Source organism: Pelodiscus sinensis, chromosome 2 (assembly GCF_049634645.1).
Source record: "Pelodiscus sinensis isolate JC-2024 chromosome 2, ASM4963464v1, whole genome shotgun sequence".
In the NCBI taxonomy this organism is placed as follows: domain Eukaryota; kingdom Metazoa; phylum Chordata; order Testudines; family Trionychidae; genus Pelodiscus; species Pelodiscus sinensis.
In genome coordinates, this window is record NC_134712.1 from 175,070,845 (window position 1) to 175,097,564 (window position 26,720).

At 44.6% G+C, this 26,720-nt stretch overlaps 1 protein-coding gene across 25 annotated transcripts in view; it reads left to right on the plus strand.

Annotated features, from left to right (window-relative positions):
* Positions 1–26,720, plus strand: part of CLASP2 (cytoplasmic linker associated protein 2) — a 264,670-nt gene that overhangs the window by 73,875 nt on the left and 164,075 nt on the right. The window contains exon 1 of one of the 25 annotated variants that reach the window (XM_075921832.1): positions 8,585–9,078. The exons of the other annotated variants lie outside the window; for them this stretch is intronic. Within the exon in view, the coding sequence (XP_075777947.1) occupies positions 9,063–9,078 (16 nt within the window). The 5' untranslated portion in view covers positions 8,585–9,062. Of the gene's footprint in view, positions 1–8,584; positions 9,079–26,720 lie in introns of those variants that run through there. 25 annotated transcript variants of the gene reach the window in all.

The following is a 26,720-nucleotide window of genomic DNA, read 5'->3' on the forward strand; positions in this document are numbered from 1 at the left end:
AGGGGTTCTTAAGCTCTCTTGCCCTCTTTATCTACCCTCTGCCTGGACCAATCCCTAGAATTCATAGGAGTGTGTCTCAGTTCTACCATAGCATGCGCATACCTGCCAAATCAACATTTTAAAGCAATAAAAAGCCTGGTTTCAACCATGACATTGAGCCCCAAGATCCCAATACTTACAACATATGTTGTCCACCACGCTCGTCTGCACTTGTGATTCCTTCAACACTGACTTGCCTCAGTCTACACCCCATCCAAGCATGAGGTGAACAGACACATCTTGATTCCCCTAACTGTCCCACCATCATTATGATGGTGAACCAATCCAGAGAACCTCCTTGCTGGGGTACCATTTCGTCAGGCACAACCATCTAGCCCAGTGGTCTCCAACCTTTGTACACCCAAGATCACTTTTTAAACGTCAGAACAAGCCAAAGCAAAATACAGGACTATGTAGCACTTTAAACCATCTTGTTAGTCTTTAGAGTCCTGTATTTTGTTTCAGCTACACCAGACTAACACGGCTACATTTCTATTACTATTCTAGAACAAGCCAAGATCTACCCCATTCTTCCCCCAAGACCCCACCCCTTCTTTGAAGCCCCGCCCTCTATATTCTCCTACTCTCTATCACTTGCTATCCCCAGCCCTTATACACTGTACACTGCCACTTTTTTTCGATTCTTCTGTATGAAGAGGTTTTTCCAACTTTTGGCCTATGTAGACTGGACCAAATGTCAGAACTACCCCTTCTTTCAGAAGCTCCCTTATTCCTCCAGGAATACAGGGGTTACCAGAAGAGCATGTTTATTCTTCCACTAAAAAAAGTGGAAGAATAAATGCATCCCTGGATGCAGAAGAGTTTTTCTGGGATATCTCTGGTATCCTGGAAAAACTCCTGCAGTCTAGCCATACCTGCACTGGGTTGAGACAGGATGTGTGGGCTCTGGGATGGGAATGAGGGATTTGGGTGTGGGAAGGGGTGAGAGGTGCAAGCTCTGGGAGGAAGTCTGGATGCAGGAGGAGGTGGAGAAGGGGATGCTGGCTCGGGGAGGGTGCTCCAGGCTGGGGAGAGTTGGGGTACTAAGCAAGCCACAAGCTTGTGGATGTGAGGGTGCAGTATTTGGATATGTGAGGGGCTCAGGGCAGGGGGTTCCTGTGTATGATAGGCTCAGATCTATAGTCTGAAGGGGGAGACGGGACGGTGCAGGAGTGTTATGCAGCCAAATGGTAGCTTGACCCCAATTGGGGGTTTGTTGGCCAGGCTTCATTTTTAAATAAAATACTATGTCAAACACAAAAAGTTTCCGCATTGTCTTTATTTATGAGAAGGGCATGGAAATGTTTTGAGTCAAAAGTCAGTTGGGCCACACAAGTGAGATGCCAAAAAAAAAAAAAACCCCTCCTCCAAACCCCACCCAAGCCTCACTGATGTGGCTCCAACTGTGCTAGTGGGAGCAGGGGACATGGTACTAGGGAACGGTGCTAGTGGGTGCAGGGACAGGATGCCGGCGGGGGCAGGGTGTTGGGGGTGGGGACAGGGTGCCAGGGAGAGCGAGGGCAGGGAGTCCCCCACACCCGACTCTCCCTGCAGAGGAGGGAGTCCCTGGCTTGTGCCTCCTGTGGGGACTACTGCCCCCCCCCCCCCCCGCAGAGAAGGGAAGCCCCGGTGCGCACCTCCAGGGATAACTTCCCCCACAGAGGGGGGAAACCCCAGCGTGCATCTTCTCTGGGGAGACTCTCCCACCTCCCACAAGTTCCCGGCACGCCACAGACATTAGGGAGGGGAGCAGCTAGCACGTTGATGGAACCCCTGGAAGTGGCGCGCAGCTGCCGGACTTCCGTCCACTCCGCAGGAAGCAAGTACTACCTCCATTGTCGCTGGAGGTAGGTAGTGGGGCTGCTTGGGGGTGGAGGGAAACGAGAGGGACCCGAATGCCTCGTGATCAACTGGTCGAGCCCTCGATTGTGATCAATGGATTGGTGACCACAGATCTAGTCATATTACCATGAATGCATCCCTCCTCAGATGAGGCTGCCTATTGCCAGCATTACTTTGCTCAGGGCAAATGGTCCGCCTATGAATCAAGGCTCCACGTCTATCTGCTGGAGCTCTGAGCTATGCCCAACGCCTACAGACGCTTCCTCCAACACATTCAGCGGTCTACGGTCCTCATCCTTACAAACAGTGTCACTACTATGTTTTACATCAATCAACAGGGAAGTGCACATTCCCCGCGCTCTATGTGCGTAAGCGGTATGCTTATGGAATTGGTGTATCCACAACAATCTCACTATCACAGCATCCTAGCTACCTGTAGTTGAGACTATTATTACGGATACCCTCAGCTGCAAGTTTGCAATAGAGCACAAGTGGGAAATCCATATCAGGGTCCTGGATGTCCTCTTCCACCAACGGGGTTGGTTGCTGATAGACCTCTTTGTGACAGAACACAATACCAAGTGCTCTTGCTACTGCTCCAAGATGATCATAGGACTGAGATTGTTGGGAGGCGCTTTTCTCATACCATGGGATACACATCTCCTTCACGCTTTCCCTCCTATCCCACTCATTCCCAGGCTACTTGACAAGATAGTCGGGCAATGCTTTAGTCATCCTTATAGCACCCGTGTAGGCCAGACAGATTTGTTTTCCCTATCTTTATCAGTTGTGTCTCCGACTTCCATACCCACTTCAAAAACTGCAAACACTGCATCTGGTGGCATGGCTCCTTACTGGTTCTCAGAGGCAGAGCAGAGGTGTTCACAAAAAGTAAGAAATGTCTTACTCCACAGTAGACATCAGTCCACTCGCAATACTTACCTCTATAAGTGGAGACAATTTGCAGCTTGGTGTGAAACAAATGGTATCCAATCCTTGTCTGCACCTCTCCACATGGTCTTCAACTACACTGTGTTCCTGCAACAACAAAGTATCAGTTTCATCACTTAGGGTGCATCTAGCTTCCTTTGCAGTGTTTCTCCCACCTATAGAGCATTTCTCTATATTCACTCTATCTCAAAAGAGATTCCTCAAAGGACTACATAACCGTAATCCACCCCATAGACCGATTCCTCCCACATGGAATTTGGAGCTTTCCAGACCGCCGTTTGAGAGTCTGGCCAAGTGCTAACTCTACCTACCAACTGTAAAGACGGTGTTCCTAGTAGCGAGATGAGTTAGTGAGAACGCTGCTCCTCACGGCATTCCCTCCCTACACCATATTCCCCAAAGTTAGAGTAGTTCTCCGCCCGCATCCTTCCTTTCTCCCTAAAGTTTGTTCCAACTTCCATATCAATGAACCTGTAGTCCTTCCAATTTCTTACCTAGAGCTTTACACCTCTAGGGAAGAGGCCATCCCACACATACGAGCTGTTTGAAGGACGTTAGCATTGTGTATCGACCGTACATGACCCTTCTGGAAGTTGCAGACCTTGTTTGTTTCACTGGCAGAGCATTCCAAGAGAATGCCATGGTTGTCACAGCAGATCTCAAAACTGATGACAGCCAGTATCCTCCAGTGTTGCTTCCTCTGAGGCACACCGCTCTCTATGCCTACTAGGGTGCACTCCAGCCATCAACAGCCTTCCCTGAAAGGGGTTCTGCTCACAGACATATGCTGGACTGCTACCTGGTCCTCTAATCACACTTTCATGAAATACTATGCAATCTCTGCAGGAGTGGATACGAACTCTGCACTAGCCAAAGCAGTCCTTTTATCTGCACGTAAAACCTAGCCAAAGCCCACCTTCCATCTCTGGGGTGCTGCTAGGTAGTCACCAACAGTGGAGCACCCAAGAGGACATCACTCGAAGAAGAAACGGAAGTTACCTTGTGCTGTAATGATAGTTCTTTGAGATGTGTGTTCCTGTGGGTGCTCCATTACATACCCTCCTCTCCTCTTCTTCGGTTTGACATTCATGTAAGAAGGTGTTCAGGAAGAAACTGAAGGCTTTGCACACAAACTCCCAGTGCATGAACAGCACGTACCACTCTTGCCCATGTGTGGCTTGACTAGACGCTGCTAGAAAAAGTCTCTGATCTGTGGTGTGGGACGAGCCTGACACCAACAGTGGAGCACCTATGGGGTCTCACATCTTGAAGAACTGTAGTTACTGTACAAGGTGAGTAACTTCCCCTTTTTCATGGTCCGTTATGCATTTTCATGGCTGTGAATTTGGTGTAACCCTTCAAATAACCTTTGGCCAGCTGTTAAGGTATTTCAGTTAACACCTATTGAACAAAATTTGAAGTACTAGGTTACAATAATCTGAATGAAAATCGCTGATAGATTTAATTTCTGTGGTATTTGATGTTTAAAAAAATATATTTCTTTTCAAGTTTGTCTTCACTATAGTTGAATGCAAGTTAATTATTTGCCATTTACATTGAGTTATTCCCAAAGATGAACCACAAATGTGGAACAAACATTTGTGGAGTATCTAAACTAATATGTACAGATGTTAGCTAACTTGGCTTAATTGGCAGTCAGCTAATTTTAATTCAGAATTTCAGCTGCCTGTGGACTTGTCTCAGGAAAAAATAAATAATTAAATTTTCTTTAAGACTCTCTGAACTTTTTTTTCTATAAACATTATAAATCTTCTTAAACCATTAGGAAGCTAAATAAGTAACCCCAATCTTTTCTTTCTAAAACTATAAGGGCTGTGTTCTTCTAGTGATTGCTTGTGTGCTTTCCAAATTAGGTGTGTGCATGCATAGTTGCCAGGATGATTCTCTCTAGCTGGATACTGTAAGTCGGCAGGGAGACGACCCCCCGCCCACCCCCGAATGGTGGCAGAATGGCTAGGTATATAGCACCCTTCCGAATGCCCCCTCCCTCAGTTCTTTTTTACCACCAGTCATGGTTGTCGGAGCTAACTCCTCTTGCCTAGAGCAAGTGTGCTTGCCCTAGTTGCTTCATAGTTAGTTATTTCTGAAGTGTCAAGTAGTTAAGTTTGCAGTGGGGACTCGGTTTCTGTTTTCCCGGGCTGGGGCAACCCTCTGCTCCCTGGCTTCAAGCAGTGCAGACTGCACAAAGTTTATGCCCATGGGCGATCTGCACAGCTCCTGCCTAAAATGTTTGGGAGTGGCCCATTTAGCAGACAACTGTGAGAGCTGTAGAGCATTTAGGTCAAGAACTAGAAGAGACGAGAGTTTCATCTCTGAAATTTGTTAATGGGGGTATCTTGGGATTCCTATCTGGTGCTGCAGGCCGTGGGGATCGGAATTGGTTGCCTCGGTGCACAGTGCACTGGCACCGAGGAAGGAGGTGTACAAGACACTTCAGCACCGCCATTCACTGAAGCCTAGCTCTCTGCACCGGTCCGATTCTCTGGTGCAGAGGAAGGAAAGGGGACAGTCCCCTATTTCCAGAGCTAAGAGGTTTAAGGAGTTGTGCTCTGAGTTGGAACACTCTTTGAATCCACACACTCGTATGTCAATCAGTGGTTTCTTATCTTTTGTCAACTATTTGGTAGGTGATAGAATCAGGTGTCTTTTCGGCAGCATGTTTAGCATGGATGAATTAGTTATTACGAAAACCTTTACCTTTGTGATTTGGGTTTTTGTTTACTTTTGTAGTATTAATATTGCAGTTTTATGCTTAATACTATGTGAAATGCCAGTTATACCAACTCACAGGCTTACTGCCAGCTTTTGCTCTCCTTGATTCCTGTGGAAATCAATGCTGTATCCCTGCAAGCAGAAGAAGGTGATTTAAAGCACCTCCTCATTTTCAGAAAGTAAATGTCCATTTCCATGGAAACAGGAGTGGCAGCCAACTGTAGAGCTGTTAAAATACTTCTGTTGGCTTAGGCTTGTAAATATGATTTATTTGAGGATCTAACTGACTTCTGATCTACAGGATTGTAAATGCTGGTAAGAGGAGATTAAAGTACAAGTAAATTAACGCTTCCTCCCCAACTTAATGCTGTTTGTGGGGTTTTTTCTTCAGTGGGTAAAATGATTTGAGGGTAATCTGAATTGGCTGTCTAGACCAGGGATTTATGCTGAGATTTAACTTACTCACTTCTATTTATGGATCTGTGTGCCTTTGGTACTTTTAAAAGTCAATAAAACTGCCAGGATCCCTGTATTTTTTTAATATACTATTCTGATGTTTTTTCTTCTTCCCTCGCTTCAGCTTCAGCTGCCTCAGAACACCACTAGGCCAGGACTGTCAAAGAGCAATAGTTTTTCCAGTCAATACTATGCATTAAGGATGAAATGCACCAGTGATGTGGCCATTGGCTGCATTCAGTATTTAAGCTCTGAGTTGGAGGCCATACAGGGGGAGCTATTTGCACAGTAGCCACTTTGTCAGGAGCTCTGCACATATCCTGGGTGCTTCAAAAAGAGTCTGTGCTGATTGAGAAGAGGAATCATCAGATCCATGTTTAGGCAAATGTGTTGGCTGCAGTGTAAGTGAGGTGAAGTGGCCACTATTGTAGCATAGATAGTAACCCTGGGACAGAGAGGGTTTGTTTTGCAGCCTGACACTCTGGTTGTAAGTGGAGAGGTGTGTTTCAGCTGTCCAGCCCACTTTCATCTGCATAAGCCAATCACTCAGGATTTATGCAGATTTGTATTAAATTAATTTTTTAAACCTCGATTATGCCTAGGAATTCAGATTGCCTGTGATTTAGTCTTACAATGTCTTCGATGCTTTTTTAACCATGGATCAATTATGTATCCACGGCCCGAGTCTTGGCTCCAGCCACCAGAGGAGGAGCAGCCGCCGTGGCCACATGGCCCTGGCAGCCTGAACAGCTACTGTTGCCATGCGGCTCTTGCCCCGGCTGCTGGAGGAGGAGTGGCCACATGGCCTAAGTTCCAGCCCCGGCTGCCAGAGGAGCAGCTGCTGTGACCTCAGTCCTGGCCACAGTTGCCAGAGGAGCAGCTGCTGCGGCCACGCAGCCCAAGTCCCATCCCTGGCCACGGGAAGAGTGGCCCCGGCCCCCAGAGGAGCTGGGCAGTTTCTACATAGCCTGGGGAGTTGGAGACAGCAAAGAGCTGCCTGGCTGAGTCCCCATGTGCCCACCACCACCACCACTAGCAGCAGCTCACCTTCCACCAGCTCACAGCTACATGGCTCTGAAATGGAGTTTGGGTGGAGAAGGGGGAGAGCATCAGCCGCTTGCACACAGCCCAATCTGCAGCCTCCCCTTGCTGGCCCCTGTTCTACACCAGTCTTTGTAGTTATCCCCAAATGTGGTCCAAAATGCATTTATGTGTAGGCATGGGAAATATGGGCACTTGCTGAGACTGTCATGGCTCTATATGTGGTTTAAATTATTATTTTAATTTTCTGAATAGCAAACAATCCAAGTGGCCAAGAGGTAATCATATAATTTTTTTAAGTTTTCTTTATTGTTGTCCCAGCTAGTTAACTAGTAGTTTTAGACGTCAAAAACTATTGATCAGCAAGAAGACATTAGCTGAGACTGATTAGTGTAACCCTGTGACAAAATATTTGACTCTTGACCATATTTTTTTTTCCTCACAGAGGTTTTTTGAACACCTGCATCTAACACTGATATAATTTTAATTAAATTGCTCTTAACTGTTCTCAGCAGATCAGTGTCGTTCCCTTCTTATTTGAAATGTTTAAAATGATTCCATAGGTCAATGCGTATTGCATTTGAAGCACCTCTTCTTTATGGTTGTCTGCCATGCCATTGGAAGCAAACGGGTTGTGTGCTGGGAGCACTTCTTTTAAATAGGCAGTGTCTCTTTCAATATTTACATATTTATTACTTTTTTACAATATTACACTTTTTATACCTTAATCTCTATGTAATATGGAATGTAAAAATAACTTAAGGAAATGAAGCAGAAATGGCTAAATTTTCCAGCATATTACTGTGTCATATGACACCCCATAACAGTCTGTGTATAAAGTGGGAATGAACAATCTGTTGGAGGTATCATTTGAAAAGAAAATTCTAATTTTCAAGTAAATTTGAATGTCTCAAAGTTAGATCACTGTGCATATATATCTCTTAAAGCTTTTTCTTTAAAAAAAAAAAAAAAAACAACTTTGCAAGTTGTCTCCTTAAAATTCCTAATTTAATAGCAAGGCTTTTATATTAAAGATCTCTGTGTCACTTTTTGGGGTACAAATTGTATGTAAAAATTTGCTTTTTCTCTGTATGTAGTTGCGTAGCATGAAGCGGCATTCTTGTAAATAAGGAAACAAATAGCTATATTATTTCTTCATATGCATTTTTGATCTTTCCTGTTAGGAAGTACTTGCCATTCTTTATGGGGCTGGAAAATAAAAATGTGCTTCTTTTTGACAAAAGGTGCATTACAGACTCTGTGCAGCTGCATGGTTAATTGAATTTCTGTCTCTGTCTCCACCAGAAGCAATTCTTGTTTAATGTGACACAGCTTTGTGCACATAGAAAAGCCTTTCACAGACTGCCTTTGACGTGATTTGTTTACAGCAAATAGAAATATTTTTAAACAATAAGAGGTCAATTGAGAAGGTTTGGAATTTTATTATTTGTGCACTTCTTGTTTTTTAGTTGTAAATATTAAAGGATAATTATAAAGGGGTAAGAATCCCTTTTAAAAGATGCAAATCAGATAATCCATTAGATCATGTGATGGTCACTGATTGCAAAAGCATCTTTAGGGATAGATGCAGAAAGTGATTACTGAACACATGCGTTGTGTTTTGATGGTTGCATTAAATGTTCATTGGCTGTGAGAGATTTATTTAAATAAAAAAACAGGCCAGAGCCTTTGTGAAGAGAAGGGGAGAAAAAAAAGAACCAAAGTCTAATAGTCTGCACACCATTACTGTTTAAGCTGGAGTGATACTGGATAAGATTGAAAGCAGTTTTCTGCAAGAGGTAGGACTTGTATTTTGAAATGGTGTAGCAGCTGTTGGCTATTGCTGCATAGAACTGCAGATCTGACAGGGTCACACAGCGCTCTGTCTTCATGCTGCACTGGATTGAGGGTGGCGCAGGCACATACAGTCACTCATATAGTTGCTGTTACTTGATCTGTTGGTTCATTCAGAAAGCTCCCAGTAGCATCTACATTTTATAATGGCTGTTGGGGATGGTGAGTAAGATTTTATGGTTATACGTGTCCATTTTTTGTGTACGTTCATGTGAGCTGAAACCACCCTTTAGTCTTTTAAATATTTTGGACAAATATTAATGCATGTTTTCTGTGGGCTAATTATTTTTGTAGCTTTGCCATTTTTAGTGGTTTTTGAACTGATAAAATAGAGAATAGCAATTTGATTTGCAAGAGATTAAGTCTGTTGTTTTTTGTGGTGGTGGGAAGGAATGGGCCAAAGAGGACATGTTGTGTATGTAAATGAGGGAGAAACATTCCAAATGCTTTATAGTGAGAAGTCAGCTTTTGGAGCAATGACAGATTCTTTTGAAGCAATGTTTGACCATATTAAGTGCATCTAAGTCTTCAGTATGACAGGTTGACATCTTATCCTGATGTGCTTAGCATCAACTGAAGTTCCATCATGCAAGGATAATACAAACACCTAAAAACATTCACCTTAGTAAAACAGTTTGGTAAATTTTTTATTTTAAAATCAGGTCTTTGGACTTTTGTGGCATTTTGAGCAATTGGAATAGTTATTTTCAGATAAATTAAATATTTCCCATGTGCATTTTGTGTTTTGACTTTTGTCTATGAAATGGAAAAAATGCTACTACCTAAGTGTTTATTTTAATAGAACTGAGTGATAGGTACAGAATATAGTGTTGTGTTTATATATTAGTAAGCATATCTAAAAAACATTAAAGAAAAGAAAAAAAAATCCTAACCAATACTTTAGGGTATTAGTAAAAGTCACGCTTTTAGAGCTAAAATACAGGAAATAAGTGGGATGTTATTTTATTTTCTTCATCTCTGATAGCATTGTTACATAAATCAGTATGAATGGTCCAGTATTTGGTTTGGCTTTGATTAGATATAGTGCATGTGGTATAGCTTGGTTTTGTGTACTTTTGCAGTTTTTCCTGAGGTGGTTGCATAACTGAGTAGCCTTGATAAGGTTCTTGTAATTATATGGTTATTTTCAGACAGATGTTCAAAAGGCTCATCTGACTTAAAATATGTTTTAAATCTCAATATTCAAATTTAATTAATTGTCATTTAATTTAAATATTGTATGTGGTTCTGTGTTAATATGTATATGTATAACTTTGAAGATGATTTTAAAGGCAACTTGATATTTTTATCTTGCTAAAACATCTACATGGGTATCCCAAAAGATGTTCTCCTTTTCTAAGTTATCTTGAAAGTTTTCTATAGGACGCACGTTTTTGGATATTCATCCTTTCAGCTATCAGCTGAATTATAATACACTCAGAATATCAGTTAAAATTGCTGTATTATATTTCTAGAAATATTGTCTATTACTTTTTAGCATAAAAGGAAAACTACCCGTTACACTTGCAGCGATGTTTTTCTTGAGCCTGAGACACACTTTTTTCCTGTTGGTAAAATTGTGTTTGACCTTTAAACACTGCTGCTTTACTTTTTCTTTTCTGTAACCCAGCAAGTTCCATTATTTTCCTCAAAAAAAGACGGTGGGTTTATTTATGGAACTCAGCAGATTTTTAACAGTTGCATTCCGGGTTTTTATGTGGTATACCTTTAGCTATGTTTGTTTTTCATGTAAGATATCTCTTATGCATGCTGTAAATATGAGTTGTGGTAATTTATATATCTCAAGGGCATAAGCTCGAACATGTTAACAAACAAACATATTCCTTCAACAAGGATACAGGATTTTTGCAGCTCTGTGATGATTGCATGTTTATAGAGTTGGGGGTGGATCTGGAGCTCTTCTCTGTATAATTCATTCGTCATTAACACAAGAACTAAGAACAAAGTACTGTTCAAGCAGACAGCTGACATTCCGTGTAGGAGCTTTGAGCAATAATGTCAGATACAATTAACAGTGTGTAGGATGATTATGTAGCAATTTGTGTTGCTAAATCTACTGCTTCATATGTCCAAGGAATTCAATCTTCTGGTATTGCATAGTGGAATGATTAGGATAAAGAAAAATTAGTAACTGTAGAGTAAACTTGATCCCTTTTAATAATATAAACATAGTGTTTACCATGTTGGTTTTGTGTGTTCTAGATAACCTGTGCCTCCTAGTAAACATAGGCTAGTATACACTTCAAATATATTTTTTAAGAAACTAAATGTAATCCGGGTTTAAAATTCTCAGGGTACAGAATATTAACTTTTTTCCTTTTGTAACAAAGATGTAATTCATTAAGTCAGCCAGCATATTGATACTGTTTGTTTGCAATTTGTGAAAACCATACAATATCTGATATTAAAGTTCAGCTATGTACAGTTTTAGCTTGAGAATTTTGTGTTGGGATACTGGTACTTCAGAAGTGAATCTTTTGGGGACAGTCTGGCTTATTGTAAAAATTTTTTGCGATTCTGCAGTTATCTCCAGAATACGAATAGAAAGATATGTTAAAATATGTGATTACTAGATTTTGAGCCGTAATTATATTTACATTTCAGTTCCAATCCTCATAATATAGGGTGAGTTAGGGGATTTTATTTGCTTTGAGGTCAGTTGTCTCAGGATTTCCAGTGTTTTGTGTGAATGCAAATATTTACAAAAAAGAGTGCATCTTAGACAACATAAATGTTCAGTTGTCACTGTATAGATTATTATTGTCATTGGCATACATTCTGTCTGTGTTTTGAAGGCATTTCACATATTTGGGGATTGTAGATGAATGATTGATTTGGAAATCAGATTTTGAGGCTAATGAGGAGAATAAGTCAAGAACTGTTTTTGGCACTGGATTTCTTGTGAGCTGTTCCTTGAAGAGGATAATGCAGCTGTCTTCATCTGCTGATAACCAGATTAGGGTTTTTAGACTGTAGCTAATATAATTGTAGTATACTACATGATCAATGCAGGGTGCACACCCTTCTTCCTAGTTTGTAATTTAGTGGTTTCATTAAGATTCTGTCATATCGTTGGCTGCTATTTACTAGTACAGTTTTGTTTTTTGTCTTTTCAGAGGCACTGGGCTGCCTTTTGAACAGAAAAACTGGGATATGGATAAAAACTCATTCATAGATAAAACTAGAAACGTGAAAGGGGGGAGGGAATTAAAGCCACACTTCTTTTAGTAATACACCTAGGTCATTGAGGGCTATCTAAAAACATAATCAGATTTGCCAGAGAACACATTTGTCCACACATTTGAACATATTTGTATTTTTATTATACTTGTATCCATCCTTCCCTCTATCTAAGTCTGAAGTGTCAACTCCTGGTTTGTACTAGAAATGTAAAAGGTTAATTAGTTAACTGGTAAGACTCACCCTTAACGGTGAGTGGCACAGCAAGGCTATGTCTATTCTGCATCCTCTTGCGCAAAAAAAATGCGAATGAGGCGAAGCATGGAATATCGCTGTCGTACCTCGGTGTTTTCGTACCTCGGTACCTTCGGTGGTCTGGACTGTCAGTGTCAGCGTCGTCTGGTCAGGGTTGTCCTGGCGCGCTCCTGACAGGACCTCTACTCCGTTGTTAAACTTTCGGCTGCGTACGTAACAATCGGTACTCCCTTTATCTAGAGTGTTAGACCCCGTGCACTTGGGTCAACACAAAAGATCTCTGAGAGGCCCCGGAAACGACAGATGCAAGCAAGGTTTGAAATCAATCGAGCAGGTTTATTGTCAAATGCGAAGCTCTACCAGTTGGTAACAGAGATCAGTACAATGTTACACCACTGGGCACTATGGCCCGCGTTGACAAGGTACCAACACCGGGCAGGCCTATTGCCATATAACAAATATTAACAGCAGTTAGTCAAAGTTAAGCTACTGTGCACTCTGTAAGTTTAGGCAATGACACCTGCCGTTCAGGCGCCTAGTGCGCCCCCCCCCAAGGTCGGCCGGAGAGCACCCTCTGCGGTGTCCTTTTATAGACCGGTACAAACAACTTACATCATTTCTTTACGTACCAGGTTACCACCCTCTGTTGCTTAGTTACCACCCCTCACCTTATGGAAGGGGGGCTTACTTACTATCCTTCATGCTGTCAATCTCGACCCAGTCCTGAACCTAGGTCGGTATGTGCATTAGTTTTTAGGGAGTTTTTGTACCAAGACGTTTCTTCTTAAGATGTTCCATTACTCCCCTTTGGCTCACAGTCTGTACCCAGTGCCTCCCTGTGTCCTTCCATGCTCGACCTAACTTACACAATCGCACAGTTATCAATAGGGCCTCTTTCTTGGCTCCTGTTACTGAACCAAAGTCTTGCTCACTAGATTGCAGGCCTGTTGCTGTTTTCATGTTATAGGCCTCTATTTAGGCCTGCTGACTCCATGTTACTGACCTCAACTTACTACAATCGCCACGCCTCATTTGCATAATTAATTTGGCTCTGTTTTTGCCCAAGAGGCTTTTGTGCAAGAGCTGTTCCTCCTCTTTTTGTGTGTGCAAAAACCCCCTCTTGTGCAAATACGGAGCCTTATTAATTATGCAAATGCGGTGTGGTGATATTCCACACTTTGTCTCATTTGCCAATGTGTTTGTGCAAGAGGCTATAGTGTAGACCAATGATCCCTAACACGGTGCCCGCGGGTGCCATGGCACCCGCGGGGCATTTGTGTGCGCCCGCCAAGTGCTCGGGGCTGGTGCCAGAGTTGGCCCCGGGCGCATGGCGCACGGTAAGTGCCGGCCCTGGGAGCGCCATGAATTGGCTGCTCGCGCTCTGGGTGCGCGACGCATGGGGGAAGTGCCGGCCCCGGGTGCGCAGTGCATAAGGGGGCCCTGCCCCCCGGCTATGGGGGCCCCCGCCCCTGGACACGTGGCTGCCCTGCCCCTGGACACGTGGCTGCCCCGCCCCCGGGCACGCAAGTGTCTCCGCCCTCTGGTGCCCGGCAGGTGAACGGCCACGCCCCCGGCGTCCACAGGTGAACGGCCACGCCCCCGGCGCCTGGCAGCCTCAAATGGTTGGGGACCACTAGTGTAGACATAGCCTTGTTGTGCCACTCACCATTAACTAATTAACCTTTTGCATTTCTAGTTCACACCTAAAGTTGACACTTCAGACTTAGGTAGAGGGAAGGATGGACACAACTATAGTCTTTTCCTTGTGTTCTGGTGGGAAGTGTGTGAATTGTTGGAAAATAGAGACTGTTAAAAGTGGTGTTGTGAGATCTGTGCTTGTTTTTGTGAGGTACGTAACTAACCTAGGACTTTGTTGTACCTTCCTGGTGTCTTCAGCTTTTGGAAAATGATGTACTGAAGGAGGCAGATTTGTTTTATTCTATTTCTTTTTGGTGGTCCAAACTTGCTCCTTTTCTTGGAGGTGCTGGTATGAATTGTTTAGATGGTGATCCACACTTATGAAGTTTTGAGATGGCCAGCTAAAATGGGCCATCCCCTCTCACAACCAATCAGGGAATGAGAAATTAGCTTTTGCGTACTTGCAGCTATAACTGGAATTTTCCAGACTCTGTGCAATACAAATTTGTACATGAGTTGTGTAGGGTAAGTTAGGCCATAATTGTTGGAACAGCCATCTTGTAATATATCTTGAATGCCAGAGTATTCTGCCCCTCCCTCTATATGATATTCATGTTTTGGTAATCTAGTAGCGAATTAAAATATAGATCTTATCCCCAAATTAAAGTGAATTAAAATGAATAAAAAATAAATGTGCTTCCTTCTACCTTTCGAACAATCTGCCACTCAGATCAAAGGAGACTGACAAACTTCTGGAAAACTGCAGTGTTAAGGAGATGGTTAAATGGGAAGGCAGTAATATGATGAGGAATAAAGTTAAACTTTCAAGCATAGGAGACATTGTAAAAGTAGGAAATAGTAATACAACTTCCAGGAAGATGATATGGCAGGAGCCCAAATAATGGGCGAAGGAATTAATGAAAGCAGAGAAGCAGAATTGGCAGCAAAAAAGGAATGAGTGTTTGAAGTGCTATAAACATGGGCACTGATAGCTTGTTCTTGATGTGAAAGGGAGAAGGATTTGAAGAAGGAAGTACTGTGATAGGTTGGGAGCTGACTGTAAGCAGCTGGACTGATGCAATATAAAAAATTAAAAGGCCAAAGAAGTTCTGCATTATTTAAGGCCAATTATTGTGGAACAGAACTGATTAAGAAATTATCAGTGAACTGGAAGTGAGACTGGTGAGAGACTGAAAATATAGGAGAGGTGGTAGAGAACCCAGTGAAAGGTAAGAAAGATGTAAGAGAATGGAAGGAGAGAGAAGGAAGAGGAAATATTGAAGCCTGCTTAGAAAAATATACCTTAATATACTGTAGGCAAGAAAAAAGAAAATGTAAAGTGAAGCTAAGAAAGGGGAGAAATTGTTTTAAAAATGAAAGAGGGAGAGATGTAGTACTTTAACTTTTTTGTAAAAATCATAGAAAGTTGACTTACATATTTTGGAGTAGTTCCACAGACTTCAGTGATGAATCAAGGTCTTATGATATAAGGTATTATACAAACGTGAAATAAGATTGCTCTTGCCTCAGAGAACTTACATTTTTAGTATATGAGAGACAGAAGGAAACTAAAATCAGACATAGGGGTGGATGAAGCAGCAATAAAGATGTTTATTTGGCATGTTGCAGGCTGGTTGGTCTTTTAAGAGACAAAAAGGATTACAGTTAGTAAGAGAAGCTGCAGAAGACTGGTTGGCTCCTCTGATAGGTCCTGCAGAAAGCTAACTTTTCATCCTCAGTCAGACAGCCTGGCAGAGAACTGAGGAGGGTTGTAGGAGGGAGACTGGGTTCTGTGACTCACCTTGGAAGAAAGGCTTCCAGAGAGGAAAAGCTGGAATGTGAGGCAGCTCTCTGCAAGAAAGCAAGAACTGAGAGCTGAATCAAGGAGAGGTAAATGGCCCTTTCATTTTTTTTCAATTGGTATTGTTTATTTCATTACCAGCACTTTTCTGGGAGGTGGAGAAGAGAGACTTAGACAAGATAAATAATACCACAGGGGGACACCACAGATTGTGGCATAGGCTGATCCTGCCACAACTGACAGGAGAATGTGGGGAACAGTTTGTCTTCTGGAAGAGAGAAAACTGACCTTGGTACTTGTGTCACAGCGTAACTAGCAGTATTCACAGAACGGTATTGCCAAGCCATTATTGAGTCTCTTGTAGACAACATAACAGACTAATATTGAGCATAGTTCAGAAGAACAATGTTGTAATTATGTTGAGGATCCTTACAAGGGGCACCTCTCATGTGTATGGGGCTACAAGGAAGAAGTATGAAGTTGCTATTGGAAACATTAGACTAACAAATCATGAAGGTTGCCATCATAAATAAAACAGTCACTGTTCAATGTCTTGGTGGCATGCCAGTCAATAGATGAAGCATGACAAAGCTAGTAAGGACTTATTAAAGGTAAAGTAACTCAGTATAGTAGAAATGTGGGAGCCTCTAAGAGGGTGGAGGGGTGATGCAATCCAGTAACAAGCCAAAATGATTCTTAGCAGTGTTTTAAATGAAGTTATTGCTCCTAGATGGCATTTGTCAAAGCAAGAGAGTAGGGGACCACCTTGTTCAAGATGCAAGAGGAATTTTAGATTTGGGGACTGAGGAAAGACAGGATTGTAAAGAGGTTTTGTAGTAGGATTTGAACACATGGATATGTGTGCGCTTTGAAAATGCTGAGTGAAAGAATTCCCAGATTAGAATCGAATGAAAGTAATAGTATTGTCTATTGTGATGATGAAAGGAGAGTACACAATACATAACTGTTTTGTCATAAAATTACAGTGGGTTTTGCTTGAGAATGTAGAACATGTTTCAGCCTCTTTGCCAGACAGGCTTGGGGTTGTAGGTGTGTGATAAACTTTAATGCTATGACATGGACAAAGACTTCGTTGGCAAGAATAGAAAGGAAAAGTTTATCCTTTTCCAGTGGTACAGAGGAAAAAGTGATGGAATATTGAAGCTTGGATGTGTAGGAGGAAGAAGAGAAGATGTCTTTAGTGCTAATGAGCATGTGGAATTGGTAAGGTGGTGATGAGTGTGGGAGGAAGAGGTGAGTCAGCATGCCAGGTCCTGTTACTGACACTCTTATTTAATCTTACCAGATACCTGTTGCCGGTGTGACTGCTCTGTGGTAACCATTCCAAGTCTGCAACCTGGTTAGCAGGCAAAGCATATTTTCCCTGCATTCCATGAGAATCAACTAAAGCATCGTGAAAGAGTCATGTGTCAGCCATGCTTCTCTTTATGTGAAGTATGAATGCAGGTTTATCAGAGTAGTTTGGAAAGAAATACTTGAGAAGGAGAGGGGGATATATTTATTCAAGAGGTATTGTGGAAAGGGGGAGAGAACATACATACTATAGCATGTTACCAAATCTATAAAAAACCAATGGGGTAAAGTTGTTTCAAAGAACTGGCTTAAAGAATCTTTAATAAAATATATTTATTGCAGTGGTATTGTAATTTGTCATTCTCCTTTAAGAGCTGTAAGCAAGAATGATCATGGCAAGGTGAAGTTCAGGAAAATGTACATTGTAATTAATTAGCAATTTTCTAGAATCTGTAATAAACAATGGATGACAAATGAACAATGGATGCACATAGATGTGCATCAAACTCCAGATCTGCTGCATATAGATAATCAAAGCCATACATTCACTCCCTCCTCCATTTTTTGTTCTGATTTTTAAGAAGGCCATGATGAGATGAAAGTAATGCACCAAATGAAAAGGATGGTAGATATTCTTCAATGCCTCCTACTGGATCAAGGCAAAACAGGACAGCACCTCTTTATGACTATAGGAATATGCCATAGGAAGAATATTCCTTAAACTATCCAGGGAGAAGAAAAATGGAGGATAAAGCTGGAGAACAGAGATAATTGGGGATAATTAGACTCCGGCAGCTCCTTAGGATTCTCATTCTATCCAGGGTCACCAGGCACATGCTTCCTATTCTCATCTTCCTCATGTTCTTCAGACTCTCCAGACCTCAATTACATTGATGTGATAGATGATTTTTACTGTTAAGCCCATTGAGATTTTTCCCCTCATTGGAATTGTTGCAAACTGTGTAATTTTATATAGATCAATAGAAAATGCTTCCATACCTGAAATGTTTTAATAACTGTCAAAACAGTGTCAGAATTATACCATTCTCTTGCTCTCTCACTCCTCTTCCTCATATGAGAATTAAACATAATCAGGAAGCTGATGAGAATACGAACTCTTTCTTAACCTATGTCCCACAACAGCTGTGACTAGCCGTGGATTAGGGGCGTTAAATTTTGGTTAATCATCTAATTGAGTAGTTGATTAAATTTCATCGACCACTTGACTAGTCGATAAGGGGTGGAGCTCTTGCTGTCCCTCCTGTGCCTCTGCCTTTTTAATGACAGAGGCACAGCTGGGCACTCAACTGCCTAGTAAGCCTATGCTTATTGGGTAGTCGACTAGTTGCTTTTATCCCTATTGTGGATATTAGTTCTTCTTAAAGGAATTGCTCCCATTGGGACTCATTTTAGGTGTCTTGATGCCCTGTAGTTGTAATAAAAAATTTGTGGTAGCAGTGCTCAGTTGGGCTGTACACACACTTGAAGTTGTCTCATGCCACTCTGAGCAGTTACATAGTGGTACACAGTCCCGTGTCTGTCAGTTCCTTCTCTACTGCTTTGTCTTCAGTCAGAGCAATCAGCTTTCTTACCTCAGATTATATTTATAGTAGATAGGGAAACTAACACTATCAGTATGAACTATATCCATGCCTTACTATAGTTTCTTTCACATAAAATAAAAAAATAAATTTTAACACCCCCCCCCCCCCCCCCCCCCGGCAGGGTATGGTCTTAGCCTCCAACAGCCACCCCAGAGCCTACACATCCTGTCTCAACCCAACGAGGGTACAGCTAGACTGCAGGAGTTTTTCAGGATTCCGGAGATATCCCAGAAAAACTCTTCTGCATCCAGGGATGCGTTTGTTCTTCCACTTCTTTTAGTGGAAGAGCAAACATGATCTTTTGGTGACCCCTATATTTCTCTTTCCATGAGGAATAAGGGGGCTTCCAAAAGAAGGGGGTTTTCTGACATTTGGTCCAGTGTAGACAGGCCAAATGTTGAAAAAACTTCTTCCTACAGAAGAATTGTGGAAAAAAGCGGCAGTATAAGGTTGGGGATAGCAAGTGACGGAGAGGAGAACAGAGTGGGCGGGGCTTCAAGGAACGGGTGGGGTGGTACATCTTGGCTTGTTCTCTCATTTAAAAAGTGATCTTGGGTGTAAAAAGGTTGGAGGCCACTGTGTTAGAGCAACTGAGAATGTTAAAACACAGAGAACAGCTTCCCTGGGATTCAGCTTTAGTTGCAATATACGGGGGGTGGGCATAAGGACTCAGCACAGAGAAAAGTAACCAGACAACAACAAGAAAAAAATAACTTAGTCATGTCTCTCTAAAATATTCACTATCTACTCACATATTCATAGTTCTAAGGTTCAGTCCTTTTCCAGGGATGGGTACCCCTGCCTGGTTCAGTTCATCTCCTCCCCCCTGTGCCGCCGCCTGCTGTTCCTGGTTTGAACTCCTAAAAGAACTACAACAGGCAGATTCCTTTCCAATTCAAATCTTAGTACTTTTTTCCCATTGGTTCACCTGGTTCCCTGCCAGCAGTTCCTAGATACCCACTATTTTGGATTTAACTATTTAGTTACTGAATACTCAGATGTTTAGAAAAGGATAGTAACCCTCCCATCCATCTCACATGCAGATCCTGTCTCCCGCTCGTTTACTCTCATGATATCCTTATCTTGTCAGACAACATCACTGTGGTTTTCCATATGAAGAAAGTGGGAAAGGTGATCTTCCGTGCTCTGTGTAGAAGTGATCAATGTCTGGAATTAGTTCATCAAACATCAAATCTTCTACTTCTAACATATCTGCCAGGGATGCAGAGTTCTTGCAGACTTGCTTAGCAAACACTTTGCAATCTTTCATGAATGGGACCTTCCATGGTATGGTACTATGCAATGTCTTTGAACAGTGGGGGATTCCTACCAGAGGTAGAGCTGCTTCTCAGAACAACAGCATCCATGCCATATACAGTTTCAGGGAAGCCCTTGGATATTGCTTCTGGGACAATATTCTTCTGCCCTAGTAGTTGAGTTCTTCTGCTCCACAGTAGCTCCTCATCACCACCTTCTGGCCCAGACATTCGGGTTCCTTAGTCTCTGCTCCATGTCATTTTGTCCTTCAAGTCCCCTCCTGAACATTGCCAGTTTCCTGATCCAGCACAATGGTAGAATCAAGTGCCCCAATCCACATTCACTCAATCTCAGGGTAGGGCATCTTCTCTAGAGTGGGCATATGCTTCCGCTGTACAAGACATTCTCTCTAAGGATGCGTCTAGACTACATGGCCCCGTCGACATGAAATAGTTTACTCAGCATAGTCAAAGAAGCGGGGCTTTAAATAATCCCCATTTCATTATAATAAAAATGGCCGCCGTGCTGTGCCAACGATTAGCTGATCCGGCACAGCGCGGCAGTCTAGATGTGGCCGTTGTCGACAGCTCTGGTAAACCTAGGCTTCCCTTGTCGACCACGCCACGTCTAGACTGCCGCGCTGTGCCATATTAATTAATAAGGCTCCGTTTTTGTGCAAGAGGCTTTTGCGCAGGAGCTGTTATTCCTGGGGGGGGGGGGGGGAAGAATGGCTCCTGTGCAAGAGGGGATTTTTGTGCAAAAATGGAGCCTCATTCATTATGCAAATGAGGCGCAGTGATATTCCTCGCTTCGTGTCATTTGCATATGTTTTTGCACAAGAGGGGGCAGTCTAGACATAGCCTTAGTTAATATTTTTTTTAATCCAGCAAGTGGAGAATGGTGATAGAATGTGCTTTTAGGCATTTAAAGGGAAGGTTTGCAGTTTATTGCCTAGGTTAGACCTCATCAAAACCAATATTCCCATTGTTGTGACAACCTGCTGTGTGCTCCATAGTACAGGTTGGACCTCCCTGGTCCAAGATCTGCGCAGTCCCAAACCAGGGACCTGCTGGCTGCCCCATCTCGAGCTCTGAAGGTTGGGGCTTCCACCCTGTTTCTGGTGCTGCTTCCACTGGTTTTCCTGCCAGGACCACCCAGTTGCTGTCAGTCCCGCTTGGACTCTGCTGGTTCTGCTGCCACTGGAGATTCCACAGGGCTCCCTGGCCAAGGCTCCAGTGCTGGTACCTGGCCCAACTATTCTCTTATCAGGGCCACCTGGCCATCCAGCCGCACTGTTACTGGGGATTCCCTGGGTTCCGTGGCTGGGACTCCCCAGCCTCCTCGTCCTGTTGATGCAGTGGGTTCCCTGACACCTCCTCCCCGCCCCTGATGATTTTGGAGAGCTCCCCATCTGGGGCTGCCTGGCTCGCTGCCACTGGAGGTTTCCTGGGGTCCCATGACTGGGGATGCCTGGCAGTCATGCTCCAGTTCCCTGGCCTGCAACTGTCTGGCCACCACCTGGCCCTGGTGCTGCAGGGGGTTCCCCAGCCGGGGCAGGAGCTCCCTGTTGGCCACCCAGCCTGACTGACACCAGGGGTTCTCTGGCTGGGGCGGGGGCTCCCCATTGGTCACTTGGTGCCGCTGATGCTGGGGTTTCTTTAGCTAGTATTGGGTCCCACTGATGCCAGGGTTGCCCATCCAGGGCTCCCTAACCCTGTGTTTTTCCAGCTGGCTCCTGCTCCCTCTCTTCCGGGTCTCTTGGGTCCAGCAGCATCTGTGGCCCTGCTGGACCAGAGAATCCTGAATTTGGGAGGTTCAGCCTGTATCTGTGAGAGTAAGGGGGAAAGTTTTATGCAAGTTTGGGGAGTCAAGGCACAATTCCTAGCTACTAATTATGAGCAGCCATACACCAGGACAACAAGGAGAGCCGAGGGCACTCAAAATTAGCCGTTTAGAAAAACAGCTTTATGAATGGTCAGATGGTGATATGACATTTATGCATGTTGTTCTTGATGAGGTGCCCCTTGCAGTAAGTGTGCTTGCCTGTTAATCCCCCTTTCAACACAAGCAATAAAGATACTGTTGTTCAGAAATCATGCATTTTTATTTAGAGAGCACAGCAGGGACAGAAGAGGAGTTCAGGGTGGGAGCTTCATGGAGAGAGTCAGAGAAGGAAAAGCGGCATATTACCGTCCCCCCGTGCAGCAATCACAGGTACTCTGGGAAGCATTCCTGAGGGTTGAATGTGAGGCTTCACTTGAGTTCTCCCTCCTACCTTCCTGCCCGCTCCCTGCATTCAGTCTTCTCTCCCAGAAGCCCTAGGAACTTGGTGAGGAGCAAATGTGGGACCGCAAGTACTAGAGGGGGTACCTGTTTGTGTGGCTGTCCTGGAAGTCCACTATGCAGGTCATCACATCCGCCGTGACATTCTAGACTCTTTTTTCTGGTTCTGTGCTTCAAGTTCCGTGCACGCTCTCCTCTCACTCCACAATGTATTCCTCCATACACTTAATTCTTCCTTGCCCTAGCGGGCAGATTGCATTTGCTCCTTGAACACATCATCCTTAGTATATTTTCGCCTTCAGATTTATGCTAGGTGGGCAGCTGAGGGAGGGTGTGTATGCAGCATGCTTGGTGTTGCACCCTTTGTAACGAAAAGTGAAGGGCAGACTTTACAGGAGATAGAATGTCGAGCATAAAAGCTAATCTCATAGCATAAAAGGCAGGTCTGTCTAAAGATAATAGGGACGTGTTCTATTCAGGGCCACCATTACTCTTTTAAGCACCCACTGTGCAACAGGTACACTAGTGAGATCTTAAGGCATCAGCTGGACATGGTTTGGTGGCAGGCCTAGTAAGGAACAGGCTGGAGCTCGAATTTGTGGTGGGGGAGGTCTGGATGTGACAGGGCAGTGTCTCGTGATGACCATGTGTTTGTCACCTCCTGTTTGCAGGGAGAATGAAACATTCTCTGTGGGCCAGAGGGGGAGTGGGTCTGGGCATAGTGTAAGGCCAGGGGCTCTTGCAAAAACTGAGGATCCTCTGGGTGGGTGGGGGCCTGGGCATGGTAGTATGGTAGGGGCTCAAGCCATGGTTTCATTGGGGACAAGAAAATGGAGGTTTACAGCTGAGGCATGAGTTAATAGCTCCCCCCTTCTTCATCTAGGTTGCTATGTGCAAATATCAGTCTTTTCTGAATTGCACAGAGTTTTAAGGAGTGGATGCTGACTGAATATGTCCAGAAACCTGGACTTTATGCTTCAATGCTTTGTACTGCAATGGCACCAGACCACTTTCTGCTGGCTGGTGTGGAAAGGCGTCCTACCATGGAGGATGGAATAAGGCAGGCATCCCTAGAAACCTAGTGAAAAGTATGAAAGAGTTCCTCCTCCAGACACATTAATAAACTGTTCCAGGAACTCCCGCCCCCACAGTGGAAACAACAGATCACATCCAATTGCCGTAACCCTCTTGTAGCATGATGATAAATGTGAGCTCACCACAAGTGTCTTCTGTGCCATCAGGATTTGGCAACAAGCTGTCCTGGGAACTGTCTTCAGAGTTATAAAAGAATCCTAACAGTAAGATCGGTTTCCCCGCTTGCCTGCTGACCATTATCCTCCTCCTCCTTTAACTCATCCGCACTGTCTTCCTGTAAAAGTCAAAGCCTTCAACCAACTTTGTGCTCGCCTTTATTGGTTCGTCAGTGTTACACCCGCTCCCTGAACCCTTGTCCCACACTCAGTCACCATGCTTAAATGAAAGTCCTCCACTGGACGCTAGCGATTTGAGGCAGGTAGGGGAGCTTGAGCCCTCCCTCTCTCCGAGCCCCAACCCAGGGCCCTAAGGACTGGGGTCACGGACTCCGTCCGGTTGGTGGGGACGCTTCCCACAACCCACGGGATACTCACTAGCCGTGCCCTGTGTCGCTTCCTACTGACTCTGGTCTTTGCCCATTCGGGCTTCTTCCCTCTGCTTGGCGTCACTGGGTTGGTCAGTCCTCCGGCTCAGGCTGCCTCCACACTCAGCTCCTCGCTCCCTCCTTCCGAGTGAGGCGGCGGTGTTTAAATGTCCCACAGAACCTGCGCAGTAGCTGCCGGGGTCAATGTGCCCTCCCGGGCTGACCTCACCCCCGTTGTCCGACCGCGTGCCCTGCCACAGCTCAGCTGTGGCTGCTGAGCACGCCTTGCAAAGGTGCTGCGGTGCCGCCGCTGGTGGCTGTCCTGCCCAGCATGCCGGAGACAGCGCCAGGTAAGTGCGGGGACCACTGGGCGCCCTGTCACACCTCCCTGCTGCTAACTAAAGCTTCCTGAACAGTGTCTTGGGAAGAATCCACAGACTGGCTTGGGAAGCCGGTCAGTATCCCTCCTCCCACCACCACCCACCCGCCTTCCATGCAACTGCTCATAGAAGCGGCATGTTTGCGACGATGATGCAGACCATCTGTTTGCCCCTTTTGTCTTCTGGTATGAGTGCCTCAGCTTCTTTATTTTCATGTGGCGCTGCTGGCATCTCCTTTCTCCTCCTTGCCCGTTGCCATCTTGGCATAGATACTAAGGATGTGAAGGACTAGTCGATTATCCAATAAGCAAATGCTTGTCAGATAGTCAACAGGATAGTCGACTAGTCGCTCTCTCCCCCTTCCCCCTGCCTCTATCAGAAAGAGGCAGCAAGTGGGGGGGAACAGCAGCGGGTGCTTCAACATGGCAGCGTTACGTGGAGCCTGGGGCCAGACCTTGGGCTCCATGTGGCGCTGCCACTTCGAAACGCCATGTGCAGCCCTAGGCCAGCTGGGGTGCCCCCAGGCTGCACGCAGTGTTTCAAAGCGGCAGTGCTCACAGTGTAGACCAGGCCTTTTAGATTTTCATAGCAGCCTGAGTGAATTAAGTTCAGTGGTGAGTTGGGCGCCTATAGGCTTATATACACGATGAGGTAATGTGCTGTATAGTTGTAAATGAGTCTATCGGGGGCCCCGATGGGACCCCTAGCTCTCCATCCTCAGTCCCATGCTCCCGTCACCTTGTGAATCGCCATCTGGCATCTCAGTCAGTTTTACTCTCGGTCCAGGGGGCCTCTTTGCGGTCGGAGGCCGCCTGACCTGTAGTCCGGGCCCGCCTCCTCTCGTGGACCTCAGCCCAGGACCCTAAGGACTCAGATGCTTGCATTGTCCGGTCCGGCTGGTGGGGCATCTGCTGTAACGCGCCAACCCGCAGGCTCCCTCTGCCCGCCCTGGGCTACTTCCTCTCCCCGCTGGTCCACTACGTCCGCGCCGGCGACTTACCTCCTCGGCTTGGGTCAAATCCGCTGCACTGCGGTGTTGGAGGGCTCTCTCCGAGCTTCCCCCCTTACCGGTGTTGCTCGGGGTTTTAAATTCCCGCGCCGCTTGCTGCCGGTGGGGGCTCTGCCCCCCATGCGTGGGTCCGCTTCCGGCTGGGCGGTGAATCTGTGTGGTGACATCGCCCCCTTGGTGACATCACCCGGAGTCTTCGGCTGGCTTGGGTGCCTCGCCGCGGCAGCCGCTCAGGAACACCCAGTGCACCACCGGCCGACGAGCGCTGGGGCCGCTCGGCCCACGGATCGCGGAGCGGCCGGCTCCGGAGTGCCCAGCTTCCGCCCGAGCGCAGCCACTCGCAGAGCGGCCGGCTCTGTAGCGCCCGGCTCCAGCCCGAGAGCCGCCCCATACGTGGCCTCCAGGGGGACGGGAGTGCGGGGCGCCTCTGCCCTGTCACAATAGCATTATAGACCTGGAAGAGACCTCAGGAGGTCATCAAGTCCAATCCCCTGCCCAAAGCAGGACCAATCCCAACTAAATCAACTCAGCCAGGGCTTTGTCAAACCGAGACTTAAAAACCTCTAGGGATGGAGATTGCACCATCTCCCTAGGTAACCCATTCTAGTACTTCACCACTCTCCTAGTGAAATAGTTTTTCCTAATATCCAACTTAGACCTCTGCCACTGTAACTTGAGAACACTGTAACATTTATTGCACTGTATGGGAATATGATTTCTAAAGCACACGAATATGTTGCTCTTGAGTTCATGTTGATATTGCTCTTGTGCTTTTATGTGGGGTTTGAATCATTACTATATTAAATTGTTCTAATGAACCATTAGTGCATACCAGCAGGGTCTGTGTGGCCATACTGATGCCTAACACATTGGTAGGCTTCAGAAATCATGCCCTGCTATAGTGCATTATCCCACTCTATAGACAAGCCCTAACTCCCTTTCTCTTTAAATATCTCATCTGTATTGATTTAAAATGAAGTTGCAGCGTTGGCAAACGGTAGTGAGACAAATGACTAAAATTTGAATTTGTTCACGCTATTACTATTCATTTCAGTTCCTTTGCAAATTAATTCTGTTTGTTACTGTGAATCGATGTTGCTTCCTGAAAATGTGATACCTTGTTTAAAAAAAAAAAATTCAACAGGTGTTTTATACTGTTGATGAGTTTATATCAATATTCTCTGTTCAAATTTATGGATTGATTAGCTTGCACAGCTTCTGCTTTTTAGTAACCTGTAGCTTTCTGGGAAAAAATATTTTTGAGGGTTCTAGTTTCTTGGTCCCAAAATGACTTTTGTATGTGTGATATTTGACGTGTGAAAAGTTTGGCCATTTTAAAATATCCCATAATGGAAGATGATGTGTATCTTGAGGTAACTTTCAAACAGTTTAATTTTATAACGTCACTTAGACATCCCCTTTAAGTGTTTCTATACTTAGTGAA